Source organism: Magallana gigas, chromosome 5, assembly GCF_963853765.1.
Source record: "Magallana gigas chromosome 5, xbMagGiga1.1, whole genome shotgun sequence".
Classification (NCBI taxonomy): Eukaryota; Metazoa; Mollusca; class Bivalvia; order Ostreida; family Ostreidae; genus Magallana; species Magallana gigas.
The window spans coordinates 48,339,154-48,361,834 of record NC_088857.1 but is presented as its reverse complement, the minus strand read 5'-3'; the positions used below and the strand labels follow the sequence as shown (position 1 = coordinate 48,361,834).

General features: G+C 34.8%; 2 protein-coding genes across 12 annotated transcripts; one reads left to right on the top strand and one right to left on the bottom strand.

The window, feature by feature from the left end:
* Positions 1-1,325: 1,325 nt before the first annotated feature.
* LOC105328821 (beta-1,3-galactosyltransferase 1) lies at positions 1,326-8,104 on the top strand. Of its 5 annotated transcripts, none has more exons than XM_011429841.4 (2): positions 1,326-1,579; positions 6,101-8,104. In XM_011429841.4, the coding sequence occupies exon 2, from the start codon at positions 6,163-6,165 to the stop codon at positions 7,126-7,128; it is 966 nt and encodes a 321-aa protein (XP_011428143.2). In that variant the 5' UTR covers positions 1,326-1,579; positions 6,101-6,162; the 3' UTR covers positions 7,129-8,104. The 5 variants fall into 5 exon arrangements, with proteins under 5 accessions (XP_011428143.2, XP_011428144.2, XP_065942068.1 ...); XM_011429842.4 differs by lacking the exon at positions 1,326-1,579 and adding an exon at positions 2,284-2,581; XM_066085996.1 differs by lacking the exon at positions 1,326-1,579 and adding an exon at positions 4,602-5,472.
* LOC105328823 (V-type proton ATPase 116 kDa subunit a 1) lies at positions 7,916-22,602 on the bottom strand. Of its 7 annotated transcripts, XM_034455809.2 has the most exons (24): positions 22,445-22,590; positions 21,830-21,990; positions 20,771-20,907; positions 20,447-20,525; positions 19,861-19,958; positions 19,383-19,511; positions 18,021-18,130; positions 17,509-17,635; positions 17,086-17,168; positions 16,899-16,992; positions 16,486-16,698; positions 15,883-16,033; positions 15,503-15,642; positions 15,057-15,205; positions 14,583-14,682; positions 14,053-14,171; positions 13,395-13,546; positions 13,071-13,129; positions 12,828-12,929; positions 11,687-11,794; positions 11,092-11,181; positions 9,782-9,902; positions 9,254-9,425; positions 7,916-8,802 (listed from the first exon to the last, which is right to left on the bottom strand). In XM_034455809.2, the coding sequence occupies exons 3-24, from the start codon at positions 20,885-20,887 to the stop codon at positions 8,709-8,711; spliced, it is 2,607 nt and encodes an 868-aa protein (XP_034311700.1). In that variant the 5' UTR covers positions 20,888-20,907; positions 21,830-21,990; positions 22,445-22,590; the 3' UTR covers positions 7,916-8,708. The 7 variants fall into 7 exon arrangements, with proteins under 7 accessions (XP_034311700.1, XP_034311637.1, XP_034311751.1 ...); XM_034455746.2 differs by lacking the exon at positions 21,830-21,990 and having other exon boundaries at positions 22,445-22,602; XM_034455860.2 differs by lacking the exon at positions 21,830-21,990 and having other exon boundaries at positions 18,021-18,109; positions 22,445-22,602.
* Between the last annotated feature and the right edge of the window lie 79 nt (positions 22,603-22,681).

Here is a 22,681-nt window from a genome sequence, read left to right as displayed (position 1 = left end):
TGATATTTGTTGTTTTTTTAAATATTTACATACACCATATTTCTTACGAAAACTAATAGGAATTCATAGCTCTGTTAAAACTGACAGGACTGAAATCTACAAGCCCCGTTTATCCATGGTCAAAACCTTTATAATCAGCAACCTAAGAAAATCACGGACTGCATGAAATAATCATGATGATATCAGACTCAAATTCTCATAGAAGACGATTTGACTGCTTCTTTTATCCAGTGCACAGATGTGCATTAGCAATATTTTAGTTAACTTTACTTATTTTTTACGACTAATTTATTTAAAAAAATAGCGGTCATTGCAGAAAAAAATTACATAACACGCTAATGCGGGTTATGTATTTTTTCTGCATTGTCGCCACCTTCATATCCCGCATGAATCCATGAATCACCAAAGAAACGTTTTATTGTTTAACTAAGTTAGTAAATGATATGGTAACTTTCAGTAATAAATGTTATTACATGGAAAATGTAAGTCGCATATGTAATATCTTTTAATTTTTAATCAAATGGAAAATTAAAATTCAGTTTCATCATGGAGAGGATTCTCTCTCTCTCTCTCTCTCTCTCTCTCTCTCTCTCTCTCTCTCTCTCTCTCTCTCTCTCTCTAACATTGGCATAACCATACAAAAAAAAGAAAGGTATTGGCAACCGCAACCCACCAAAATTCGAAATTAAAGATAGTAATTAATTTGGTAAATAATGAAATCGGATCGAGGTGTAAGTGGGTGTGAAAACTTATTTTTCAGATAATAATTGAAAACACACACGAAAGAACAATTTTGAAAACCAAACACAGCTAAAGAAAAAATCGGGCGAAAAAGCGATGCCACGCCGTCTTTTCTCTATTTCCTTTTTTACTAAGAAATCCTTGCATAAAAATCGGAAAAGATCTTTTCTCTATTTCCTATCTTACTAAAATCCGTGCACGAGATCGGAAAAGATAATTTTTGTTCGTGAATCAGAAATAAATATACCAAAGTGTTTTATCTTAGGCCTTGCTGTTACTTAGGGAAGTTTTTCTAAGCATGTTGATAAAAACCAAGATAGGATGACTTCGTCTGGATTTGCATAAAACTTCTCTCAGATGAACTGATATTCGTTGCGAATTTTGTTTTCTTCAAGAAAACCAACCGTAAAGAGATCCCATCTTCAAATCACCTTACAGTTCATGTAACAGATTGTCTTTGAACATGTATGTCTGCCAAGGTTACGAACATGAACCACTGCTCCTTGTGAAATCTTAATTAAAATGCATCTTTCATCTGAACACACACTTACACGGCGCGGAAACATGGTGGTATCCCCTGATCTGAATGGCTCCCTCTCAGTGCTCGGGGTCCTCTTGATAACATGATTTTGCGTGTCTTTAGAAGTAAGATATCGATTGCCTTGCTTTTTGGTAAGAGTGGCTGATAAACAGACGTATTGTGCTGATAAGGGGGCACAGAGACTGGCTGGGAATGGAATATCCCACTGTGCCGTATAGATATCTATATTTTTATCATAAAAATGAAAAAATCTCATGATTGGCAAAAACATTGCCAAACTTTGGAGCATACAACTTGGTAAGTTCAGTTATTTATTTATTAGAATAATATTTTGCATTTATGTTATTTTCCAATTGTTTTAGCAGGTCTGTGAGCATGATTTTATTTAACACTTATTGACCAGGGTATTCACCCATATGCAGTATGACAAATTCGTCAAAGTTTATAATTTTCATTTATTTAAGTAGATATATTATCCGAATAAGGGTAAGTTGTATAACTATAGTTTCCCAAAAAATTGATCGTAACATGGTTACAATCTTTACAGCAGCACAGAGCGACACATTTTAAAGGATAAAGTGTGTTTTTTGGTTTTTTTCGAATGACTGAACTTCGATGTTGTATTGAACTTGTGTTGAACTTCCGACGTTGTATATTTTATTAAATAAAATGATATATATCGGAAAGGACAATATACATTTCTATGACGGGATGACAGGCGGTTTTCTTTTTTTTTCATTATTCCTAAACCAAGTTTCAAATGCTTATTTTCCTCGTTTCAAAAAATAAAATCTTTTTTTTAATCTATACTCATTTTATTTTTAACAAATTCACGGTTTCGAACTAAAATTAATTTTTGAAAATATCATTATCAAAATCCCTCTGAAGATTATTAAATTTGTTACAAACATCTACCTGCGTTCGTTGTGCAAATGCAGAACGATCAAAACATATTGATAAGTAGATATTTTATTATTAGCAAGAAAAATCTATTTTTCCACGCTTGGACGCCATATGTTTTTAGGATCATACTGCACTTCGCCCTTACCAGAAGATAACGACGCTCTTCTTATTAGTGAATTTATCAGATAAAGCCACTTCATTTCATGCTTAATTTATAAATGTGTCTGAGGAAAACTAATAATATCTGGACCATAAACCATGTCTGATTTGCCTTCTGTGAAGTTAATTCGTCTGTGAGCCGCGATGTCTGTGACGCCCCCCTCCCCCCACTTGTAAAAATTTGACACATTGTGGCATTGGTTTTTCTTCTCCTCAACAATATGGAGTCTGCTACAGGTGCGTGTTTTACAAATTATTTATTTCTCGCTTCCACACCCCTCCTTGGCAAGATAAATACATGTATCTTTATTTTTTGGATGGTTCTAACTGAGATATAATCAAAAGTTTTCTATGCTTATGTTTTAGTGATTCTTTGCCAGAATTCAGAGAACCTCTGAAAATGATATACCTATCTTGAAGACAGCAATATTTTTAGGGGTGGGGGTAAAAAAATCAGCAAAATAGATAAAAATATCAATTTTTCACTTTTATTTTTACTTATATTGCTTAGCCTGATCGAAATCGATCTATGTCTATGTATTTTGCGAATAATGACCAGAGTAACTCGGTTCCATTAGAGGTTGTAAAAGTTGTACGAACGGACACCTGCCTAAGTTGATTTATTTGCCAGCGAAAATCAATTTCAATTCACTTCTCGAATTTGAGTGAAGAATTCCATGATCTGACTCAGCTCGAAAACTTCTGAGATTTTTAAGATACAATCAAAGGCATCAACCAGCCCAGATAGAGACTCTACTCTTTGCCTTTATACTTTGCTTTTATATGTAATTGTCAATTTTGAAGTCTGGAGATTATGTGTTGGAACTGTATTATATTTATCTACCATCTACCGCAAAGCAGAGAGAGAGAGAGAGAGAGAGAGAGAGAGAGAGAGAGAGAGAGAGAGAGAGAGAGAGAGAGAGAGATGTTGTGTAAAATAACATTTCATTTCGCATACGAGAGAATTGGATTTCGGACCTTGGCGAGGCTGGAAAAGCAATCACCAGGTTTTAATGATGAAGCCTTGAGCAGGATCACGCCTCGTTCCGGTTTCATTGTCATCCTGGCAGAACGGACTCCGCTTGTACCAACATGTCTGGGGGTTTGTCCGGAAATTTAAGAACCATGAAATCTTTCTACCACTCACATCCGCCAGACACTTATAATAGGGTTACTTTCTATATGTTCACGTACTGCGACCATTGCATATTGTTTACGATTTGTTCATTACCAAGTTATTGATAAGATTGTCTGATCATTTGTATTTATAAGCTTTCGATGTTTATTGTAATTAAGAACTGTCTGTGTGTATTATAATTAATTAAGAACTCTCTATGCATCTGTTTCTGTGCACGGTTGTCCTAATTGGTCCTACCAAATGCATATTTTTGCTATACCCATTTTGATAGAAATCTCCAGGTTGGTTTTTTTTTGGCAGTCACATTGGTGTAACGATTTCAGATCTTATTCTCAGACTGTGTATCATATAAGATTTTTAATTTACAAGTATATTATTTATTCAACAAAGAGAGTATATACAATGTAAGTATATACGAAGCCTGTTGGGGTTCATTTGCAAACATCGATCATGCAGCTAAGGGGCACCTGCCGCGCGGATTCCTTCAATACTGTACAAGTATTCCTATGTAAGTGATGATGGCTGTGTACTATCGCTTGTTTGTAATCAAACAAACACAAGATGCCCTTTGATAAGTTGCAGTGCTGAATATTGAAGTGGAACGTTCATACGGCGATTAGATGGACCCCGTAGGGTGACTAATAAACATCTATTACGGCCTCCCAGCATATTAATAAATGACGGGCACATGTTGTCAATCGCCATAATTAACTGTCCGTCAATCAATGTCCTCGTTATTGGGCGAAATAACGGATTTTGTAAACAAACTGGCTACTTTTAATCACTCAGTGTGTCAGGATTAACTTCTGCTTGCCGATCCTCCCAAGGCGAGGGTTTAACCAATTCCTGGAAAAAAAACAACCTTCGAACGCTTGTCTAGATTCCAATTACATTTTTGCACCTATGAAATCTAACGGGAAACTGATCAGCTGATCATGAAACAAGCATTATTTGAAGAAGGGTTTGCTGATTAACTTATAGTTGAATTCCAACTATAATCCTTCACACCCCCCCCCCCCCAAATAAAACAACATATAAAAAAAAGGACTCAAAATAAAATGACAAAAAATGCGTTCGTCTAGATCCTTACCGTAAACCCATTGATTTAAAATGAGCGTAATTTAAAAAAGACGTTTTGCTGCATGACTAGAAAGTTGAAGACCTTGACTTGCAATCCCGTAACTTTTTAGACAACATTTTTCTTGGCCCCAACCATAACACTTTATGTTCAAATGATGTAATTTTGCTGTAATCCAGTATTCAAAAAAGATAACACTCTACCTGAAACAAAAAACCAATGGAGCAAACGAGTGAAAATTTTTCAGTGCCATCAAAATATTTTTTTCTTAGATCTTATTTATTTGGTCTATACAAACCATCTGCTTCCTATCAACGCTCTCTTATCAGTGCTTATCTCGTACTTCATCAAAACGTTTAATGCGCTTCAAAAACTCGTGTCATTGGCTAATCTCTTTTAACATCATTACATGCTATGCTCCTCTCGTTACGTAAGGGTTTTTAAAGACCTTTTTTTAACCACCATCATTTTTTAGAGCAATCTCAAGAATGCAGGCTTGTCCCCTCTTACTATAACTGACAGATTGAGAGCTACCATATTGCACCACCAACAAATTAATAAATAGCTGCATGTTTGCCACCTTTTCCTGTATAGCCGATACTGAAGCTTCCGCCGAACAGATACTGTATTCTGCAGATAAAGGGGATACTGTAGCGCACTGGGCATCAATATATACATTGTACATATTTAAGCAACAGCGTTTGCAATACGACAGGAACAGATAATTTGATTGAATATAATGACCAAACATAAGGTTCCTAAGTGATATGAACTTGAGATGAAATGACCTTGTATAAGGACCTGGTATAGCTGTCAGTAGTGAGGGATGACGGGACGGGGCCGGGATTTAGTAGCGGGACTTCACAAGGTTCTTCACTTCTTGTAGTCTATGTCCTGTCTGACATGGCAAAGGTAGCGCATTGGCAGGTGACACAACCAACTTGTTTTGACCAGTTCTGTTTGGTTTTGTGGTGATTGCCGGTCCGTTGTCTTTACTATTTATGTGTAATTATGGAAAGTAAAACTTGATTTTGCGTAAGTATCAACCATTCATCAAGGTACATGAATGAATTATTTTACTTTTTGCGGAGGTGTGCAAATTATAAAAATTGGTGTAACTAGAATTATTTTTTAGATTAGTTTTACGTACTTACAATTATTAAATCTGTTATCTAGAACATTAAATTGAATACAGCTACTGGTTTTTCATGTATAATGAATATATTAAAATGAAATTTACAAACGAAAAAATACGACTTGGCTGTCTGAAGTCAGGGTGGTGATTTATTACCTTAATTAAACAAGAGAACTCTTCCACTGAGAAACAAAATGACTTCTAATCTCGCATGAATGATCGGCATATTTGAAGCCTTTCTTACAAATCAAGTGATGATTAATTCAACTATGATTAATTAGTTACGGAAAGCTGTATCAATTTAAGGGATAAAGAGATCTAGATTTTATTTCTAAAAACATTTTTTTTACCCTTTAAAGATTGCAATGAATGTGTACGATTTATTTTGAATTCTGTCTTTTTCAGCTGATGTTCAAGAAATGGACCCTTAACATCTCCTAATGACCTAGGAAAACGGTATCCGTAGGATGAAACTGGGGAGGTTTGTGTTGACGGTGGTTGTGATTATAAGCTTTTCCTTGAACATTCTGTTCTATTCAGTTGGAAGAACAAGAAAATTACCGTTGTCCAATCGAACATCGGACAATTGGAACAGCCGGAATCTCCGAGGAAACCTGACGGAACAAAAGTTTGATACCGCTGCCGAGTTTCCCGTCAACCACCCCAATGTATGCAGAGGGGATGTGGATTTAGTAGTTGTCGTCTGCTCTGGGTTGGGAAATTTCAAAGCTCGGGAACATGTCCGAAAGTCCTGGGGACTTTATTCAAAACAGGAGATTTACAAAACTCAACTTGTTTTTCTCGTCGGTACGGGTGACAAAGCTAATTTGGAACAAGTGTTACAAGAGAACAGAGTCCATGGTGATATCATAGTCGGAAACTTCATCGATACATACAGAAACTTAACTCTAAAGTCCATCTCTGTCCTGAAGTGGATGAGCAGTTTCTGTGGAAACGCAAAATACGGACTAAAAGCAGACGACGACGTGTTTGTGAACATTCCTAACTTAATCTCTGCAATGAGCTCAAAACGGCAAACTATGGAAAAGTTTATCATTGGAAGCAAGCAAATCGGCGCAAAACCTATACAGGACAAAAACTCGAAATGGTACACCCCAAAAGAGGATTTCGGCGAGCGGGAGTACCCGCCTTACGTATCTGGAACTGCTTATGCATTCACAATACCGGCGGCCAAAGCTCTGTATAGGGTCACAGGGAGGGTGAAAGCTTTCTGGTTGGAGGATATATACATTACAGGGCTGTGTGCGAGGGCCGCGGGAATTCCACGATATGACCACGCGGGATTCACTTTCCAAAGAAGGAAACCCACCGGGTGTGCCTTTAGACGCCACATATCGGGGCACTATGTTACAGGGGAACAAATGGTGAAGATCTACAACGAACTCTTACAGAGTGATTTAAAATGTGATTAAGTTCTGCAGCTCAAGAGTTTGATAAGACTCACTAGAACACATTCCACTAGCTTCTTTGCATTCTTTCATCATCACAGATATCGCCTCGCTTGTAACAGTCTCTAATCCCATGCATTTGGACCATTGCCTTGTTTTTCAAGAATCTAATACTGGTGAGAAAATCAGGGATAATGTGAGCTAGCAAGACGCGCTGACCCACACACAAAGATTCTTATCTTGGCCTAGGAATTCGTTCCGTTGGGAACTTTTGAACCGCAAATAGATCAAGTTGACTTGGTGCTACATCAAGAAGAGAGTAGTTATTGCTGTGATAAGGAGTAAAGCCCATCATCTCATGTTTTCTACAATGCCCTGTGTATTCCGTTTCTAGATTGATTACAGATATATTTTAGATTTAATACGAGTCTGTGATATCAAGTTATTTTCTTTGTTCAGATTACAATAAATCTTTATACAATATGATTCAGTATACTCCTCTAATTAAGGACTCTCACATGCACAGAAATGTTAATCCTTTCCCAGGACATTCGTAATTTGCTCGTTTTGTTTTGTTTTTAAAATTTGCTTTTTTTCCTTACTGTACCAAGATGACTTCACAGAGTAAAACAGTACTGTAAAATACCTGTGTAATATTTAAGTAGGAACGGCAAGTTTTCCAATTGGTTTCCTCCTTAAAAACTCTCCAGTGTTGGAACTATTACCCATTGCAAAAATTACAACTTTAATATAAAGACATTCCCTTTTCTTCAAAAACTGGTAAGAATGCTGAATAATTAACAAATGATAATTTGACATTTTTATCCGTTTTATTAAGACATTAACAACAATTTACACAGACTCTGAAGTAAAATGTTTTTGAAAAAAAAAGGCATAAATACATTAATTTATCCCATTCGGAGAAAAAATACCTGTATGTATATCTAATCTCAACTGCCACAGTTAAACATACACAACTGTTCTCTCCTGGAAGGAACTTCCCCCCAAAAAACCCAGGATAGGTGATAAAGTCAAAACATAATCTAACAATAACAGAAGATTGACGGGATAGGAAACAGCAGGAATGGAACGGCTGCCGGGGGATTTATCCCTCCATCACCCAATCTCCCGATAAACGGCTCTAGCAGACATTGCCCAGATTATATCAGATTTCATAAATTGAGCCATATTAATAGAGATACTTAGAAATGACACAACACCTTAATGAAGAGCAAAATTATCCACTAATCCATACATTTTAATCTAAATTTCATCAATTTATATATATTTTCTCATTGTCTATTGAAATGATTCAAAAAGATATATTACAATGTATGCACCTCTGGATTTCAAAAGAAAATCACCGAATATAAAGCAATGAGTTAAAGATAATGTGTATTATGCCATAAAATTTCTCTTTTATCACAATAAATAAAACACAAACACAAAATAATCTAAAAGCTACTGACAGGAAGGCCAACTCCACAAAACAGACCAGAAAAGGGAGTTAACCCTTTCTTCATCTGTAGATGGAGCTGTACAAGTCCTGTTGTGGAGAGTGTTAACAGCAAACACACAGGACGGTCACCCAGTGTACGAGGAGCTTAGTCCTCAATGCTGTACTCGGACAAGTCATCAAAGGAAAAGGGGTGGAACTTGTAGCCCTGTCCATCATAGAACTTGGAATTAAACTCCACCCTGAAAAAAGAATACTTGTATTAATATTCATTTAAACGCTTATTATAAAATTTTAAGTTGTACTCATGAGAAAGCATTGAAAATTCACATTCAGAGTTTGAAATGACATGCATTCAGCTCTTTGAATCAAGTTACTGTTATAGTGATAAAAATTATAATATAATCCCATTCCATTATTAAGAATAAGTAAGATATTTCTTATTTTAATTTATTAAAGCAGACAAATTAACTAAACTATATAGCATTTAAAGGAATGCCCTAAATCACAAAAAATTGTACGAAAATTGCTTATTGTTTGTTTCCTCATCAGTTACAGAGAGTAACGATATTGATTTAAAAAACCACACTGTGGCGATCCGTATGAAATCAGATTGCTCTCTGTAAAATAACAGTACTGAGAAAGGAAAATTGAAAGATATATGTGATAAAGTAACATGGTGATAGGTCATACCAGTGGAGACGCAGGGTGTGGAGGAAGGCGGACAGCCCCTCCATCAGGATCAGAACGACCACTGTTGCACACGCCCAGAAAGAAAAGACGGCTGCCAGGAGAAACGCTCCTCCATAGCCATCGATCTGTAGAGCTATCCGCATCACCATGTTCCACAGGACTTCCGACAGTTCTGTTCCAAATAGATTCATACATATTAATACAGACATTTTCTATATGTGTCACCATAACTTCATAGGACATGCAAAATTAAATAGCATATCAAGCCATGTTTTTCTTAGAAAACAGTAAAATAAATCAAATATATAAACTTTTTTTAAAAGATTAATGTGTATCATAGCAAAAGTTGTATGAAAAAAATTTAAGCATTTGATAATTTGTATTTATATATAATATATCGGTATATATATACACGTATATTTGCAAATATATGTATATGTGTAACAAACAAAAAAGCAACCCACATGTATTTATAATAGTTCTGATATACACGTGTACTAAATGAAGAAATGACTGATTGATACTTACGAGCATGTGCCAGACTGAGGGCCCACAACCGCAGGTATGAGGCAGTGTGTGAGACACAGCCCAGACAGTACTCTATAGTGTGAATGGACTGATGGGTGAACGCCTCGCCAAAGTCAAACTCCTGCAATGAAATCACATCCAATAAGGCGACGTGTTTAATCTACCAAATGCCCATATCTGTTATGGTTGAAATTAGTTTTTGCATTGAATTTCAAAAAATTTCAAATTCACAGACAACAAAAGAAGCCATTCTTTTAATTAATTAAATTGATTTTTTTAAATTAATAGCAAGATGCATAGAAACACTAGACTACATAGTTTGTATTACATATCAGGTATCCCCATGTGATCCATTTTTATACATATTGAATACCAAGAAATTTTCACCCATTTCTATTTCTGTTCACATTTTCCCTCATTGTTAGCGTTAGCTGCAGGTCTGTAGCTCCCAGTCTGAAAAAAAATTGGATGGATGACCTGGTCGTTCTTTCATCCGTATTTTGTCAGACTGGGAGTTTCAGATCTGCAGCTATGTTAGTGTGCAAATAAAATTAGCTAGGAGAAGAAAAGAAAAAGTAACCCTGTATACAAAATATTTATGGTAATTTACTAATTTTTAACACAATGAATTATCTTACTATTGAATGTAGTAGACCGTTCCCTTTCATTGTCTAAACAAATCTGACATTGAGACACCACTTTTGTACATTCTTTTTCAAAAATGACAGTTGCGTGTAATTAAGGTTCATCATGCTAGGGGAGTTAAAAAAAAACTAAACAATAAATATCCATGCTGTCTGTCCAGAAATCTTGTTCAAATTTGTGTCATACATTTTCATTTGAATAAATAATTGATCTACATGACAAATCATTTATTTTCAGTCCCTGTCTTCAAAATGCTCCATGCATGATTCACTGTTCTACAGAGAAACCCAACATAGATCATTCAAGTCAAAAGCTACTGTATATCAAATTATATCTTTGTTTCTGCTAACTGTATGATGCAACATTTCAATTGTATTTGCTTTCATCTTAATTTTCCATCAAAAGCTTCAATACAGATATTGGATCCCAGCACCAGGTATTAGTATAAACTTTGACTTATTAGTACAAACTAAACGTACATGTAACAAAAGTGCAGAATACAGGGAAAGCAGTAGATATATGTTGTATAAAACAAGAAGCAGCAAACAGAATAACTGAAGTTGTGTGACTATATGAACAAGCAAAGCATGTTGTGTATATATATATGTAAATGGTAAACCAATGAACTACACTTCTAAATGAAAGAGACAACATCATGTCTTCACCTCCTCAACGGTCACGTCTATCTGGCCTTCACCTTGGTAATCTTGACCGATTATGTCCCCGCTATTTACCGAGAGCGGCTGGTGTTTAAACTAGAAATTTTTAAAGAGATTATACAGTGAGCATAGTGATGCACACAGTTTTACAGGTTTGCAAACATTAGAGTTGTCTCCCTTTATGAGTCTGATACCATGCTTAAAGGGGAAAGAATATTAGAAGTAAAGGGAGAAAACTCTAAATACCCAAACTATAAGCATGGCTGCCAGAGCATGTTAGTGCAAAAATATATAAATACAAAGAGTTTGGTTAACCCTGATGACAATGTGTGACTTCTATCTCAGCCAATCATGGGGGGTAGAAGCTGCAACTCCCACCAATGAGAATTCAGGAAACTGTTTAGAACATGTCAATTCATGTGATCAATCATAAACAAGGGAATTGTCATGCATTTTCAGTGCTCAGTTATTTTTCCCCTTCTCTACGCCAGAATCGGATAAATAACTCACAGACTGGAGCTGAAAAATACAAATCACAGAGGGTCATTTAGTGTAATCAAACTCTTTGTGGGGTCAGGACTGTCTGCAGTCCCAAGGTCACCTCTGGCTCGGGGTCATAGTGTGACCTCTCGGAATCACTGTGGTAGACGACCTCCTCACCCTCACTGTCATCCAGGAGGTTACCGGTCGGTACTTGCTGGTACTTATACTGGCAAAAGAGTTCTCAAGTCAGTCAAGATCAAATCACGGACCAGTACAGAACAAAACAAGCAATGAGGGACCAAACTACTGCCACTCATGCCCATGTTGTTTGGAGAAACGCTCTCAGTCAAACATGTCACATGACTGATGGCTGTTATAAATAGAGTCAAATGTGGGTATTCAAACATGCAATGTACATAAAAAACTTCAAGAAAATAATTAAGCAAATCAATACGAAGCATAAAAAATGATAAAGAATTACATGTACACTTAAATACATAAATCGGTGTGGAGTGAACTAGTCAATATTTAACCTAGAGTTTAAAATTTACTTTACTGTTGTACATTATACTTAAACTAATCTATAATATATAAAGTTATCTTTATATGTTTTCTATCTAAATTAATCAATTGCACAGTTTTAAATGCAAGTCTACGGTGAACTAAGATACAGTATATTCCAAGACATTACAAATAAATGCATCATTCAATTTACTTGATAATGTTGTACATACGTCAACAGTTCTATGTAAAAAGCTCTGTTAGAATATTTTTGTATTTACACAGGAAAGACACAGTCATATATTATCATATATTATCAAAATAGTACATCCATTTTCTGAAATGACCCCAGTTCATAACTTTATGACCTAAAACTTTTCTCAATTGTAATTTCATTTTTTTCTAGTGTACAATATAAGTGTGCATGATTTATGGAACATGTGTGAAAGAGAGTTCTCTAAAATGTGTGTGCCATTAATCTAATGGCTAAAAATATCATCTAGTACTCCTTTCAGTTGATTTAATGAAAGATCTCAAATAATACAGCGTTAAATATTCTTAGTTCATCCACATGATAATCACTACGTTGTACACTACAAATAATTGCCTTACTACATTTGATTTAATATGTGTACTAAGATCAAGGATTGTTAACCATGTTTTGATATTTTAATTACATCTCATAAAATGATCATTGATTTTTTTTCATCATGTTTCATGTTCAAATTACATTGATCAACAGAGACTGTTTGACCTACCTGGCCGTGTTTTTGTTGGTGCCGCTGATACAGAGGCTTAATCAGCCACATCCAGGGGACACAGATACCCGCTAGTACCACCAGGAACGCCTGGAAACCTCTCTGTTAGAAGGAGAAAGAATACAGCAGCCATTATAATCTCAGCACTGACTATCATACTGGCAATTATGGATGATGGGACTACACGAAGAAAGAAAATGCTGAATGATATAGATAACTCTAACTCTGTCAATTGTTTCTTACCTGGCCACTATACCAAATATTCTTTTCTTCCGTTTGGAAAAGGAACATTTGAATAAGACCTACAACAACAGACTACTATGTTAAAATGTAAATCAAAACAAACATAAACGGTGTACATAAAACATATACATGTGAGGACTACAATTAGTAATGTCCCTGAAAAATGTCTATTTGAGAACCACATATATGGCTTCCTTTACTTCATTTAAAAAATATACTGTATTCTGAATCCAGAATCAAAGAGTCAAATACAGTAATCTATGAAATTTTACTCTTAAACATTTCTTATTAGAAAAACTAATGAGATAAGTAGACATGCAGTACCTATGAGTAAGTTAGGGGCTGTAGGAGCATCTTTGACAGTGAAAATAATCCATTTGATGAAAATCTCACACACAAGGTAACCAAATATGGAGATTAAGAAGATCACCTGGGGAATGAACCCGCAGTATATGTCCAGCTTTCTGTTAAAGAATCTGCAAAATGGAGAGAAAAATGCAATAACATAAAACTTAGTTCCATAAATAACATGCATCTCAAAAACAGCATTTTTTTTAACAAGACTGAAAGTATGTACATGTACATAATGTTTTACTTTAAAAGATACAAATGCATTTATGTTGATACACAAGACGCAAGTACATGTAATTGCATTTCCCAGTATATTTAAATGAATAACGTCTACCTCCAGTTCAATATTTTGCGAAATTTTTTTTGTATCACAGGAAAAAAATACTTAAGCATTAGGTTCTATTTTGGTTTCTAGTATCTAATATTCAACAAAGCATGGAAATGTTGAATTTAGCAGTATTTTCTAAATCTTTGATTCGAAATATTTTAATTTTTGTTTTAGAATTCAGTGAAAAAAAAGGAAATGTTTTTTTAAAACTTGGTTATTACAGCAACTGACTTTTAACTAAGTAGATATATATGACAGAAGAAGCAAGTGTCTTTGGTTGATTATTTTTCCTTTCAGACTAACCTATGATTTACAATGCTCAACACGACACCCAGCGCCATCTGGCTGACTCCAAAGATGACGGAAAGCTTCATCTTGAAGGAATTGAGAGCTGTGATCTTGTTGGAGGATAACGCCCACACCTGTTCAATCAGACACAGTGTTGTAACATAGCCATGTACATGTATTAGTGAATCAAATACATATAAATCAGTCACATAAATATCACCAAATCAAATAAAATATTAAAGTAAATTAACTAGTATCTGGGAGTCAAAATATATCTGGTCTGTGAGGATATTACTCATTGGGTAACTGTTTTGGTATGAAAAATAGTTTTTTATATATGGAAATGCTAATTACAAGACTGTGGGTATGTAACTTCATGAGTAACAAAATCAACAAACATTGAACCTCCACACAAAAATACTGCAACGACTCCATAGTGTGAGTGATAACATGTTCTAATCAGTCACACGTACAGAAATAACATTGTTTTATGAGTGTTCACAAATAGTAACACATATGCCCTGGGCTGCTGTAGTTTAACTTACAGGGTCTAGCCCGAAAGGATAAGGTCCTCCCTTGATGAAGGAGACATTGGGGTCCAGTGTCAGAGAGACGGATCCATTCAGTGTGCCAGCAGTATACCGTCTGTACAAACAGAAATATCAGGACTGTCAGTATAAGTAGTAAATACAATCACCTACAGCAACCTTAATAGTAGTCTCTGATATCAGGTTATACAAACAGAAAATAAACAAAGTTTAAATGTACATATTCTGATCTACATGTATATGTTGACATGTTGAACTTTAGATGTATCTTGCATATCAGCTGTATGAAGTCTAAACAAAAATTATCAACAATGACAACAACTACTTTTATAAGATCAACAAGTAAACATTCACCGGGTACGTAAGTCTTATGTACTTAGGTAAAAAGTGTATGTACTGTAGAATGAGGATGGGTTAATTGGAATTCTAATTTATATCTTGGGTATAATTAGGAATTACAGTAATTCTTACAAGTTAGTTTGGGGATCATGTGGGTCCCAGGAGGAGTCGAACAGCTTGACTGACTTGGAGAAGATGTCGTTGTAGATCAGACCAGTGTACATGGAGAAAAATCCCATCAACAGGATGATGTATCGGCCGCCAAAGAACATGTCAAAAATCTGAAAAAGTCAAGGAAAAATCTCAAATCGATACAAGAACTAGCTCATATAAAATTTGGTGAATGCAATAACCGTAAGATAAAAATGTTGCATGCAATGTAGAATTTTACTCTTTTAAAGTTTTCTGCATAACATATCACAAACTCAATTTAGTTTCTTTTCTGTTTCAGTCATGTTCATAAAAAACTTCATTTTATTTAAAAGAAAAAACTAATTTGAAAACTTCACTATTAAATTTCACTTGCCTCATTGTTTATTTTTTGACACTTGCCTCATTGTTTATTTTTTGACACTTGCCTCATTGTTTATTTTTTGAGCCTGTAGCTGTTTCTCTCTTGTAACAAGATATAGACCAACTAGAAACATTATGAAGCCATGGCCAAAATCTCCAAACATCACAGCAAACAAGAAGGGAAAGGAAATAATGGCCCATGGAGCTAAATAAAAACAAATAAATCATTACATATCTATTTCAGAGCAGCAAAATATAATACAGCTACTATTTCTAATCATATTTATCTCATTTATCACTATAAGAAAAAATAATTACCAAAGAATCAACCAAGTACTTGCAAATCAATTCAACTTCAGCAAATTCTATTTCATTTTTACTCTTTCAAGTAAACTTGTATGTTTCATTCACATTTACATACACCAGACATTTTGGGCTCTCTCACCTGGATTGACTTCCTGATATGTAGAGATGCCGTAGGCATCAATGATGTTCTGGAACCCCTGCGTGAACTTGTTGTTCCGGTTGTAGGTGGGTGGAACTTCCTTTGTTTTCATGCGATTTAGGATAGAAGGAACGGAGCTCCCACTTCTCTCCTGCAAACAAAATAATTTCTTATCATCATTGAATTTACGTTCAATTAACCTTAAAGAAACTTGATTCTTATCATAAACTAATTAAAAATCATCACTTTTCAATTTTTAATCCCTCTTTATATAAAGTTTGTTGTTTCCTCTTTTCAAGTCATGCTTATTGTCAAGCTATTTGTCAATGGTTTTTTAATATACATGTTTAACCTAAAAGGTCAAGCAAATAGGGTAATAAATTCCTTAATTTGAAACTCATATAATTCTAAAATGGTACATTCATTTATGACCCAAAAATAAAACCCCAAACCCAGAAAATTTCAAAAAATTTTTCACGCTGGCAATGCTATTGTTGGATTTCTGCCTGACATAAAACATAAACAACCCAAACTCCGTTAATTTCCTCTAGTTGTTTACACAGGTGATGCTGGGCTGGAACTCTGCCCTCATTGATAACTCACTGTGCCCCTCCTCAGTGCCTGCTGGATTCTGTCAAGGTCCTGCACGGGACACCAGCACTCGGCGATCAGACATTTCTGGGTCACGTCCAGGTTCAGCATGTTGAGGGTGTAGTAAATGGCCTTGATCTTCCTCACCTTGATGAACCAGATCTTTATGTTACGGGCCGCTGCCACCAGAACCCGGTGCCTGTGATCCTGAGTTTGACCCAGAACCTGAAAAATAGGTGGACATAAGGCATATACCCATATACTGTTGCTCTTAATTGAATGATAGCAATAACTATGTAATTATGTAAACAAGAGATGCAGGTTTACAAAAGGCAGATGAAATGTGTGTTAATAAGTCATTGAGCAAATATTATGATACGCTAATAACTCAAAAATGATTTACAGTATAATGAATGATATCTTACAGTATTTAAATCCTCGATTCTGGTCATGACCCCGATGGCCATTTCTCGTCTCTCAGCTGGGGTCTCTGGACAGGGATACAGGGTGGCTCTAAATCTGTCAATATTAAATAGAACAGATGAGAAAAACAAACATCACTTTCAACAGTAAATTTTTTTTTTTACACAATTCTTGACAAAAAGTTCCTACCCCTCACAAATCTTTTTGACCCTAGACTTGAGTTGCTCCCCTTGGAAAAAGATGATGAAAACAGATTTGTTGACTTGATCTCCCTGTATGAAATAAGAGATAAATAAACATTATTAACCATTTGAATTGTTGGAAAAAAAATCATAGAACAAAGAAATTATCAAGCTTCTTCATTCCTTTGGATAACAAGTATATACGCATTGTTCATCACCAGTTTTAATCACACAATGTTTCTTTTCGCTCCTTACAATTTTACAAAAGAAACCGTTATCTCAAATTAAATTCACTAGACCAGCTTCGTAAAAATTTAAAAGACAAACTTTGCTTTACACTCATAGAATAGTGTTTACTTATGCCATTTCAGAGCTATTTCCCTTGTCACAATGTACTGTAAGAGTACTATAGGCTGCTATACTCTCTCACCGTGACTGGATCCTCCAGCGGGGTGTCAATCTCGGCCTGTCGGAGGAACACATTCCCTCTACACACTCTCCACAGCATCCTCTCAAAGGCCGGGATCTTCTCGCGAACAATCACTCCTGCTACAAACCTATCAACACAATTACGGTATATGCAATTGGGTCTCTTCATTACAGAGTATGAAAAAATCTCAATCTAAAGTGTACCAGTAGTCCAACAAATAAAAATTATGAACAGAGAAAACAAAGTTTTACTAAAGAAGTTCTGTTCTGGTTAATTTTTTGTAGATTGGTAATTGAAGATCAACTGCTTTGATTTAAAAATTGCAACAGCTGTAAAATTTTACACTAACTATTGATGGATGAATATCTACTGGTAGAATTTAAAGGTGTGCATATTTACCACCAAATTAATTAAAACTGGTAAAATATTGTTTATTTATGAACAATCATGCTTTCTGTAATTCTCTTATATCACTCCCTGAAATGTAAGTACCCCTAGTGGCTGCTACCTACCCTAGTCTGAGGGCCTGGCCCGCCCGGTGAGATTGTTCCTCCCCCAGGAGTCCAAAGTTCTCCTCTGTCAGGCTTGGGTCATGCATGGCCTGAACATGATGAATTTCAGCCTGATTAAAATATAAGACAGCCAACCAAACTTTAAAATCCCATCCCAGGTGCTCAGAGAGTAAAGCATGAACAACAATAACATGGATTGCTATGGGGTTAATATGCATGAAGCAAATCCTTTTTTTTTTTGGCATTGTCACTCAATTCATGATAATACTATACTCTGTACAACATGTACTTCTCACACAAGATTTTTGCAACCCCAGAACAATCATTCAGTTTCTATAATCTTTCTACATAAGATTTAAAAAAAAGCATGCAATATAATAATTTGCAAAACAGAAAAAATGAAAAATCTAATTACCGGGTAAACAAAATTGATGAACAAGAAATTGATTAATGAAAATAATGCCTTATGATACATCTATATTATAAAGCAATACAAAATCAAATGCTTTGTCCTGTAAAATTGTTTCAACACCAAATATCAACTAATCTGATTGATAAAAAAGTATCATTTTTATATGGTAAAGATGAAAATTCTGATAAAAAAACATTGACTCTAATTCTTTGATGTCATTAAAATTATATTTATTTTATTACTTTCACATGGCGTTTTCAATTATTATGAGTTAAAAATAGCCGAATATGAAATGTAAATTTGGCAGTGGTTTTCATTCTTAACCATGAAGCAGAATGAAAAAAAGAACCACCTAAAATACAAAATGACAAAATCCTGAATACAGCAAATCTAACTAGAAACTAGGGTGTATGTGACAAGCATTCGATTTACAACACCATCTTGAAAGACAATACATATGTATCTATGGTAAAGCTTTAGTGGATAAAGTATGTGTAGAAATTCATATTGCGGTTTCACAATGGAAATAAGTGGGCATCAATTTTATCAGAATTGGTTAATTTGAAGAGTTTATTTTAATCCTTTTTTTTTGCAATGAAAATTTAACTATCTGAATTGTCAACTAAATGCACACAAATTGGTGAGCAAGGAAAAGCAAGAAAACTGTAGTATATCTATATGGAATAGATTGATTTATAGGTACATGTATCTATACAAAATAATGACGACAAGTTTACCACCACGAAAACTAAATAAATAGACAACAGCAGAAGAAACCCATCCCATCTGCATTTCTTAATCCCTTGAAATCATATAAAAGACAAAAGTTTTTCCCCTTGTGTACTGAACATGTATGTAAAACAACATCTGGAAATACCAGCAGCTTATTCATTTACAATTTTTCTTTTATCTAAATTTTTTTTCCAACCTCAGCATGAAATACCACAAACCTCTTCAAAGAAGGTCTGTGTCTTCCTCAGAATGTGTTTCAGTTCAGTGAGTTCGAGGTAGTTCCGCTTCAGTGCCTCCGTGTTCCCGTTAACCTCCTTCATCTCATTCTCCAGTTTCTCAAAGGTCGCCTAAAAAATAACCCAGACCAATGATGATGAAAAACAAATTACAATATGTCTTTCTTTGAAGGGGTTTACATCAAGAGTAGTAACTTGTCTAACCAGTGCACAGTAGTATTATTTGACCTTGATGAATTTGAAATTGACCTTGACAATTTTTTTCAGTAACAGTATTTCACATTTGACTCTTAGGACACAATGTAGATATATTTTAAATGACCCCATCTCCTGTAAATCTTATGTTAACTATCTTAAACAGTGTAACAGGCAAACCTTATATGTCTCAAATCTTTAATAAGAAGGTAAAAAAAACCATCCAAAATCTTTTGTTTACAGCATAAAATACAGAAACACAAACCTCTAGATCAATCATTTCCCTGGGAACTGGAGCATCCGGATTATCCCCTGTATCCAGCATTGGGATTCCATCTTTCTTGATTTCCTTCTCTAAGAAACCTACATATACAAAGTACAAATGATTTACTGTCAATTATTATTGAATATTGATGCAGGAAAGTTTGACAGTAAAGCTTGTACTTTATTGTAAGTAAACTCCTCATCTTTGTTTTAATGGAGAACACATTATGAACTTTGTACCATATTAAATCAAAACAAACCAAATCTAATTTCCTTTAAAAATAAAATATTTTATATGATAATCAGGAAATTTCCACTCAATCTTGTAGGATAGAATAACGTATCTTCTGAGTTATTATCGAAACAAAGTAATTTATGGTAGATTTGCTTTCATAATATGGAGAGCAAGGAACAAGTTGAAAATCATATCAAATGTCCCTGTACATGTATCATAATGTGTAAAATGTTGTTTGATAACAAATGAAATAAGATATTAAATCAGGCTGTCTAAAAGTGATGAAAGCACATAGAAGAACCTTAAACCTGAAATCTTTTCTTGGTACTTTCAATGGTACTTAAAAACTTACGCAGTTTTCTCTCCATTTCATCACATCGCCGAACCTCATTCACAAACTTTCTTTGGAAAGCATTTACATCAGGATTCAACTACAAAGATAATAATATCAAATCTTTTATTTTTAGTCTTTTATTCACCAAAACATATAACACTTGTACAAAGAGGATGTAATATATGATTTTATACTTCAACATTTACACTGCAAATACCAACACATGCAAACATATCGAACAAAAACTGCTTTATTTATTCATACTGTAATTCACAGCACAATATTTCTTTATCCTATACCAACAATGACTTGCATTATGTACTGCCTTTAATTCACACTTACATCTCTGAACTGCACCAGCCCCAGTTCCCCTAGCTCTGACACACAGGCGTAGGCAGCCTCAGACTGCAGGAACAGCTGACACAGTGTCATCTCCTCACTCCTAAACAACGACCCCATGGTGCAAGATTTCACTCAACCTGGAGAAATAACAGAAAGAAAAATAACCAAGGTTAAATAGAGGACCTTGCAGGATATTGGCTTATCTGTAATAAAGCACTAGACGCATGCAGTAAATCTTACTGTGGAGAGGAATGGTACACAAAGTTGACACCATTCTATTGACATTTTTAAGTACTTTCTTAGATGCTTCTTTCAAATATATCATACAAATCAGGTCAGAAATCTTTGGGAGTTTTTATTTTACCTATCCAGTTGTTTCTTCTATCTTATCCTTGTATATATCTATCAGTAAGAAATACCAATAATGAATAAGGGGTATGTTATAAAATTCTCTCTGTAAAATTGAAAGCAGATATTGCTTAGATATTTTCATGATTCAGACATACAAGATCATGTGGCATACATTAGGCTGGGTGCATGCATACAGGTGTATTTCTTTTCTATAAAATTAATAGATTGAGATAAAGAAAGAGAGATATAATATTTGGTAATAGAAATTGAATGTTTCCTTTAAGTGATTCAGTGAACTTCCATGCTGTTATAATGCATTTGCATTTCTACTAAATTTCAAGGGAAATGGATAATTTGGTGTTATCGATGAAAGCAAAACAATATATATATGCAGTAGTGTCTGGCAACTGTAAAACAACTTTTCCAGTGCCAAGGAATGTGAATGAGGATATATAAGACGATAAAAGTAAACATGCCACATATGATATTGTACATTATTTTAAAAGAAAACAGTACTGTGTACAGTATACCCAGTAAAGATTATTACAAAGAATGCATTTGTTTTCTACACTACACTTGATTTTCAATCAAAGTAAACCTGCTTCCTTCCGCTTTTTAAAATGCATGTACTAGAAATACTTCAGTATACTTTACAATGTTACTGAATGATAAATGCATATGCCCAAATTAGATTGGAGGTTTTCTCACCTATACAACTGATCCAAATCACAAGTTAAACACATCCACTAGTCAATTTTATGATGCAAAATGCCCATTTTCCCCACAACTACAGATGCTTCAACCTACATGTAGGTGCATGGAGCTAAATAATGAAATGCTGACGTTTCTTAACGTCCACCTCAACCAATCTAAATCCAGGATAAAAATGTGAATCAGCATTTAAATAAATTATTCTATTTTGAATTTATAAAATTGTCCCTACTTTGAACATATGATGAAATTTTTCCTCATTCATAGAAAGGCAAAAATATTAACATTTAATTTAAATATGCTAATGGAACTTCAGGATGTAAATATTAGTATACTCACAGCTGCAGGAAAAGTGCACAAATTTATTTACATAAATATTATCGGTTTTATTGCATTCCAGGAACAAAGAGAAAACTTAATTAAGTGTCGCGTACACACGAATAAAAGGACAATCTCTAGTCAAGGATACCAGTCGCCGGCATCCGTCACAAGTCTCATGACCATGTTGACCGAAACATAACAGACAAGGTGACGATTGCAAATACCTGTCACAATCCGTCACTAACAGGACCACTTATAAACCCCATCACACTCGATCACAATTAATCTTACCGATTCAAGTGTCTATAAGCTGATCGTTTTGTTGCCTCAGAGCTTTTCTGTGATAAATTATGTTAACCTCTCGGAAAAATTCGATACAAATGGATCGATGATCATCATAAGATTTTACGTCATCAAACCAGAAGAGTTGTTCAGGAACGGTAACTCTAATTTAGATAACCCTTTCCTCGATTTATTCGACTCTTCATTTTCAAGAAAATAATAGCGGCGCTTTCATTCTGTCATTGT

Coding starts and splice junctions, on each gene's coding strand:
- LOC105328821 (XM_011429841.4), top strand. CDS start 6,163: ATGAAACTGGGGAGGTTTGTGTTGACGGTGGTTGTGATTATAAGCTTT.
- LOC105328823 (XM_034455746.2), bottom strand. CDS start 20,887: ATGGGGTCGTTGTTTAGGAGTGAGGAGATGACACTGTGTCAGCTGTTC. Junction 20,526..20,770: donor GGCTGGTGCAGTTCAGAGAT/GTAAGTGTGAAT, acceptor TTATCTTTGTAG/TTGAATCCTGATGTAAATGC. Junction 18,131..19,382: donor CACAGACCTTCTTTGAAGAG/GTTTGTGGTATT, acceptor TATTTTAATCAG/GCTGAAATTCATCATGTTCA.